Genomic DNA, 7,280 nt, shown 5'->3' with positions numbered 1-7,280 from the left:
TTTGAACCTAGAAATGTCTAATGGACTTAACCAAATATTTAACCAAGCAATTTAATTAACTTGAGGAAAATAAAAATTGGAAAACAAATTAATGCGATTGTCTGATTCAGCAACTAAATAACACAAGTAACCGACAGATGCATTCAGTCACTTATGACACACTGTGGGACACATGGTGAGGAACACCATCAGTTTGAATATTAGTGAATATGTGGTGATTGTCAGAGACCAAAACTTGGTCATCTGTAAACACTGTTGTCTAAAAAACAAGTAGGGTCTATCTTTATTGGAAGTCAAATGCATGGTAAGTGGGTCTATGTCCCAGGCCCGTCTCAGACATGTGGTGATGTGCTGTGGTGTTTGTATTCACTTCTTTGTACCTTTCCCTAGCAGTTATTTTACCATTAGTTTTGCATGTTCCTATTTTGTCAGCTTGTGTTGAGGTGAACATTCATAGAGTAACCACAAGAGGGTAGTGCTCGGCTGTATGAACAGTTGCTGTGCAGTGGGCACAAACATCTTGTACAGAGTCAACCTAGTATAATAGCACTGTGAATAAGGTAATCATCCATTATCTATAGAGTCACTGGGGGGCGGCGGACAGGAGGCAATCCCAGCTGACAGTGGCGAGAGGCGGGGTACATCGTGGACAGGAGGCCAGTCTATCACAGAGCTGACATGTAGACAAAGAACCACACACACTCACCCTCACTCCCACGGACAATTTAGAGTCAGCAGTCAACCTAAACTGCAAGTCTTCAACATGTGGGAGGAAGCCGGTGTACCCAGACAGAACCCACGCAGGCGCAGGAAGAACATGCAAACTATGCACCGAAAGGCCCCGGGTCGGCCAGGGCTCAAACCCGGAACCTTCATGCAGCCACCCGTAAGGTAATCATTTTGTAGTCTTTTTTTATTATTTGGAAACACAGTTTGGTGCCTGGGGGTAATGTTGTTGCATTGGATTAGGTTCTCTTACGAGCAGCATGTGAAGGCAGCATACGTCAATCATCGGTCGCTTTTGGTCACCTGACCCAAATTTGGAGTCACGTGACTGATATTCCATCCTCGCCATTTTGCAGTGTGGGAGAGAGAGGGGCTACTTTTTATGGCTGTCGAATAAAACAAAGCAGTTTTATGTGTTGAGGACAAAGTGCGTCGAGCCTTTGCCTGTCAGTAAGTACGTTTTCATTACAATACAAACACGCGCTTTCTTGCCACTCATTGACCAAAAAGATGATAATGCCCTTGTACATTCATGTGAGTTGTAGCTAGCACTCGTGTCTGTGTTTGAAGAGCAGGCAACACGCTGTGACGTTAACGCTGTGTGTCCTGCCACCTTCCACTCGAATATCGTTTTTTTCTATGCGACAGTGTCTTTGGCGTTGCTACTAACGTTAGCAAAGTCTTTATTCGATGTTTCAGTGTAAGTTTGGGGATCCTGTTCAACTTCATTTTACAGAGGAATGAGAATGGCTGAAATATTTTTAGATCCTGACATAACAGGTGCTCATCTGAGACCGGTTAAAGCACATGACGGTGTCTGCAGAGAGGCTACACTTACAACATATTCAACCTGATAAAATAGCCGACGTATCAAATGTATTTCAGAAAGCCCAAATGATGGGTGACACATCTGGCCACGTGTTTTTAATTGGGAGTTGGACTCGTTTGGGAAAGACATTTTCAATGGACATCGTTCATTATCGTTGACTCGGTTATTCTTGGATCCAGTTTTAATAACACTAGGCTAGTTTCTGTGTTGCTCTGTTCCACTGAATTCAGAGTTAAACTAGATAATGCTGATTAATTTGAGCATGTAGTAACCCTTTTCCAAATATGTGTCCTATTGTTTTGATATAGTCAGAAGCAGAAGTGGGGGAAAGAGGAAGGTGAAGTGTGGTTAGAAAGTGAGGAAGAGGGAAGTGTTGGTTTGGCAAATATGAAAGGAATTAAGGCACAGAAGTTGTGACCAGTTTATTTTGTAAACAGATACACGTGGTGCACGTGTTAGCAAGACTGTCTGTTGACTAGCAGTGACAGGGCTGCTGATGAATGAGCCAAGCTATCACACTTATGATGGTGGTGAAGTTGTCTACTTCCCGTTTCCCAGTCTCCTCACACTAGACCCTTAGTAAATAGTGTGGTACAGTGTTTTCAAATGGTCAACAAGCCATCTTTTTTTAGTGTAGTGGATGCACCTCTTATCTCTAATATTGTTAGTCCAGAATTGGTTATTCGGTTAGGCAAATTAATACATGGACAAAAGAACAGTTTTGATGACCTAATGATACACGCACGCACATCACCCCAGGGTGGTCTTATTCCTTCCTTCAAGCTTGGGTCCTCTGTGTGTGTGTGTGTGTGTGGAGTGCGACTGCCATCTGTCTCATGTGTGAACAGTATACGGCCCTGAGGTGACCCGCATGTGCAGAAGAGGACGTGACCTCAGACACAGTGTACTGTGTTTGCAAAAATAAAAATGGATCCGGCTCATGATAGCATGTGCGTAGCGATGTACCAGTTAATGTGCAATCAAAATAATGATAAGAAGAATATCAAGAAGAAGGAGAGCACAAATATTGCTTATGGCCTCGCCTCCTCCAGCGCAGAATTGTGATGTCTGTCGCATTTCAATGACATAAAAATCGCATTAAAATGCGATATGGCCATTCACACTGAAGTCGCATTGCAAAACATCGGACATGTATCCGATTTAGGACCATATATGAAAGTGGCCTGGGCTGTATTTGAAAAAATCGGATTTGTACTGTTCACACTGTCATAAGGAAATCGGATATGGGTCACATTTGGGCGAAAAGATCGGATGTGAGCCACTTCAGCCTGCAGTGTGAACGTGACCTTAATGTCACTCAGGTAGAACACAGTCTTCATCTCATATAGTACATAACCTCTGTTTTACTAAGAGGGCATATGCTTCTGTAAAATGAATAGTTTGTAAGTGTCACATAATAGCATGAATGCTGTCACAGACACCAATGACATGGATACAATTCTGGAGTAACATTTAGAGAATGTATTTTAAAATACCTGTGTCTGTGTTAGTCTTTAAGAAACATGTTGAATGTATCACAGAGCAAATGGACTACAGTGTCATCTCCTTTTCCTGCTGTCCGCCAGGTCATGGAGATAAGCAATTTAGCTTTACTTATCACACACTCTTCCACTGCCTCCTCTTCCTCCACCTCTTCATCAGTGCAGGGATCCCTTTCACAAAATCAAACCCAGCAAACCAGAGAAGAGGATGCCTTCCAGAGTCTTCAAAAGAAACAAACCTCTGATTCTCTCATTCATGTCATTGAGAAGCTCAGCAAAATTGTGGAGAAGCGGCCCCAGCGCCGCTGCACCCTGGCAGGACAGAAACGAGCCCTCCATCAGGCTTCCCCTGCAGGGAGAGGAGGAGATGAGGAAGAGGCAAGGGGGAGCAGAGGAGGTTCTCCCCATAAGAAAATAAAGAGAAACTGTAAGGAGCAAGACAACACTGAGGAGGAGAGATCCGAAGGCAGCTTAGCTGATGGTGCTCTTTCTTCACATGCTTCAGGCGACAGTAATAACAATAACATCACCTCCATGATAACAGAGGTAGCCAGCAACCCCTATAGCACTGACAGCAAGCGGACAGTCACATGCTATCAGTGCAGCCTGTGCCCCTATCTCTCCCAAACGCTGCCCCTGCTGAAAGAGCACCTGAAAAAGCACAATGAGCAGCACAGCGACCTTATCCTCATGTGCTCTGAGTGTCACTTCACCTCCAGAGACCAGGGGCAGCTGGAGGCACATGTCAGGCTACACTTCAGCAATAAGGGTAACCTGAGGAGGAATTCAACTCCATCTGATATCTACAGTGAGGGGAACGAAGATGTTTTAGGAAAGCAGGATGAGGACTGGACTGGGACTGATGGCAGTATGGGAACCAAGGTCATCCAAAGCCCAGTGGATGAGGTACCACAAAAAAAGAAATGGTATAGCTATGAGGAGTATGGATTGTACCGCTGCCTTATCTGCAGCTATGTGTGCAGCCAGCAGCGAATGCTCAAGACCCACGCCTGGAAGCACGCTGGGCTGGTCGACTGCTCCTACCCCATCTTTGAGGATGAAGATGGTGCTTCCACAAGGAGAGAGGCCCAGGCTGCAGCTAACATTGTCACAGCCAGAGAGGAACTAGTTGTTCTATCCCCAGTTCTTCAAGATAAAAGCCTGCAAAAGCTCCCCGCTGCCTTCAAGCTCCAGCTCTGTGTGCCAACAGTTGCTGTTGACAGTAAACAGAATGTGTTGAGTCATTCAGTTTCTAATCTCAGTGAAAGTCTTAAAACTCAAGAGCAGGAAAGTGTGTATCCTATCAAAGACCTGACCTCTGAGGAGGCCATGGTGGAGGTGCAGGTGATGACGGAGGCAGAGACTGAGGTTGAGATAGATAGTCACCATGAAAGCTCCTGTATCAGAGACAGTTTATTGTCATCAGCTCAGAAGATCATTAACAGCACTCCCAACAGTGCCGGTCATATCAATGTGATTGTAGAACGCCTTCCTTCAGCTGAGGATTCAGTCATTGCCACTAACCCACTTCTTCTCAGCCCTGACAGGGACAAGGGCTTATTGCATGTAGAGGAGGAAGAGCAGGACCATGTGGAAGCTATGAAAGAGAAAGAGGTTGGCCTTGGTTGCAGTGCAGGTAGGACCGCTGACAGCCAGCCATCAGGAGCTGATGTTAAATCCTCTGTAGCTTTCAGTAGCAGCTCTACAAGGGATGAAAATATTCCACCAGCTGGTCGCAAGAGGACACATTCTGAATCTCTCCGTCTGCATTCACTGGCTGCTGAGGCCTTGGTAGCTATGCCTATGAGGACTCCTGAACTCTCCACATCCAGCGCCAAGGAAAGCCTGAAGACCACTGCAGCCCAGACACAGAACCAGTACATGAACCAGAGCCATGTAGAAGTGACTGTGGCTGGAGAGAAGCCCTCTGACACGGAGCCAGCAGCAGCTCTGTTGGACTTGGAGCTTCACAGCAAAGGCAGAGACGAAGATTTGGGGTCACTGGGCCTGAGGGAGGAAGATGAGGAGGGCCCTGCCACTAAAGCTGGCATCAGCCTGTCACTGCTCACTGTCATTGAAAGACTGAGAGAGCGCTCAGACCAGAATGCCTCGGATGAGGATATCTTAAGAGAGCTTCAGGATAATGTACAAATCCAAAATGGAGACAGTGTGGTGACGGAGAACGGAGCTGGGAGCTATATGTGTAGCATCCCAGGGGTGGATGGGTTGGTTGCCTCTCCTGATGGTAGTCTAGTGGACTACAACCCTGGAAATGAAAGGCCATACCGGTGCCGACTGTGTCACTACAGCAGCAGCAATAAGGGCTACATTAAACAGCACCTGCGGGTACACAAACAAAGGCAGCCTTATCAGTGTCCCATCTGTGAGCACATTGCCTTGGACAGTAAGGACCTGGAGAGCCATATGATTCGCCACTGCAAGTCCAGGATGTACCAGTGCAAGGAGTGCCAGGATACCTTTCACTACAAGGTGAGGAGACATCAACATTTACCTGCAGCATTTTAATCCTGTTGTTTAATATACATATGTAATCAGATTATTTAAGTAATCTATTATAATGTCCCGAGTTTTAGAATCAATTGAAGTAGCTGGTGTTGTAGCCTGAATCATGCTGAGCTGAAAGCCTGCATAAGGACAATGTTTATGTATTTTCAAAGTAAATATATCACTGGTAGTGCACCACTTTGCTTTCTCGGGCTCACTTATACCACTGTGTAACAGTTTGCCGCACTCGGTTGATCCTAATTTTCATGACATGTCTATTTTTTTAAAAAACAGATTTTACCGAAGCTGGGGGGGGGAGGTTAGGATTTAATTGGAGTAAGGTTAAGGAAATACGGCAATATATAATATAGCATCAAAACGTATTCACTTTCCCTTTTTGCACACTTTATGGCATTGTAGATTTGAGTTTTAAGTGGATAAAATAACCATTTTTGTCCGTCAGATGACACTTAATAGCCCATAATGACAGACCCTTACTCCAGTACTTGGTAGAAACCTCTTTGGCAGCAATTACAGCTTCTAGCCTTTTTTGGGTAACTCTCTACAAGCTTTGCACACCTGGATTTGGGCACTTTATCCTATTCATCCTGGCAGATCCTTTCAAGCTCCATCAGACTTAATGGGAGGTATCTGTGAACTGCCATCTTAAGACATCTCCACAGATGTTCTTGCAGTTTTTAAGGATTAGTGGTGCCTCACCTCAGTTTTATCACAGAGATCTATTGCCTATGAGATGTGTATAAATATATAAAGATCATATAGTAAGATTATTGTGGGCCATGTTGCAAATCGGTGAGAAGGGGGGGGGGGGGGGGCGGGTATTTTAATTAAAAAAAACTTTATTTTTCAGGTGCTTAATTCACAGTTGTATCTAAAAACAAATACATTCATATGTGTTTATGGTTTCCATGATGAGTTATTATATTCATTATATTACACAATATAAAATGACAATAGAGCTGAACACATTAGTAAATAGGCAGTTCATTGGCAGCTATTTAGAAACTCTATAATTCAGATTAAAATTTCAGTCTCTGTAATGTGGCTGTTCTCTTTGACGGTGAACTAAATATTGGGTTTTAGGCTTTAGTGTAATAAAGTAATTTGAATATGTTACTACTTGGCTTGTGGACATTTGGTATGCACATTTCCAATAAAAAATAGTTTTAGAATGATTTCATAGGCAGCCGACTGCTATATCTGCTCCAGAGGTAGCATTAGTGAGTTAGAGACTCTGTTAAACCTGTAGCACAGGAGATCACTACAAGCTCTTCTAAATGTCGACTGTATACATTATCCTTTCTTTGTATGGAAACCTCATTGTGTGTCTGTGCATGTGTGCTTTCCATGCATAGAGTCAGTTGAGAATTCATGAGCGAGAGCACCATAGCTTCAGCAGTGATATGGCAGCCCTCACACCCGTCACTGAAACGCTTGCTGCAGTGGAGGAAGCAGAGCACATAACAGATGGAGGTAAGGCATGTTTTTATGGCCTTGTTATATATGTATTAGGATAAATTGATGCCAGATATGGAAAATTTCAGCTTATACTCTCCTGTCTTCGGAGTTACTTTCTCCATGCCCCAGTTCTTCTATTGTCAATATGAATTTTCCATCCATCCATCCATCCATTTTCCTCCGCTTATCCGGGACCGGGTCGCGGGGGCAGCAGTCTAAGCAAAGATGCCCAGACTTCC

At 44.3% G+C, this 7,280-nt stretch overlaps 1 protein-coding gene across 4 annotated transcripts in view; it reads left to right on the top strand.

The window, feature by feature from the left end:
* Positions 1–714: 714 nt before the first annotated feature.
* Positions 715–7,280, top strand: part of znf507 (zinc finger protein 507) — a 26,845-nt gene continuing 20,279 nt past the window's right edge. For 2 of the 4 annotated variants that reach the window (XM_020605885.1, XM_020605888.1), the window contains exons 1-3: positions 970–1,176; positions 3,142–5,547; positions 6,939–7,056. In XM_020605885.1, the coding sequence (XP_020461541.1) occupies positions 3,145–5,547; positions 6,939–7,056 (2,521 nt within the window). In that variant the 5' untranslated portion in view covers positions 970–1,176; positions 3,142–3,144. Of the gene's footprint in view, positions 892–968; positions 1,177–3,141; positions 5,548–6,938; positions 7,057–7,280 lie in introns of those variants that run through there. The other 2 variants (XM_020605886.1, XM_020605887.1) reach the window with 2 other exon arrangements.

Source organism: Monopterus albus, unplaced genomic scaffold (genome assembly GCF_001952655.1).
Source record: "Monopterus albus unplaced genomic scaffold, M_albus_1.0 scaffold73.1, whole genome shotgun sequence".
In the NCBI taxonomy this organism is placed as follows: domain Eukaryota; kingdom Metazoa; phylum Chordata; class Actinopteri; order Synbranchiformes; family Synbranchidae; genus Monopterus; species Monopterus albus.
Note: the sequence above shows the minus strand (reverse complement) of the source record. Positions and strands in the feature narration are given on the sequence as shown.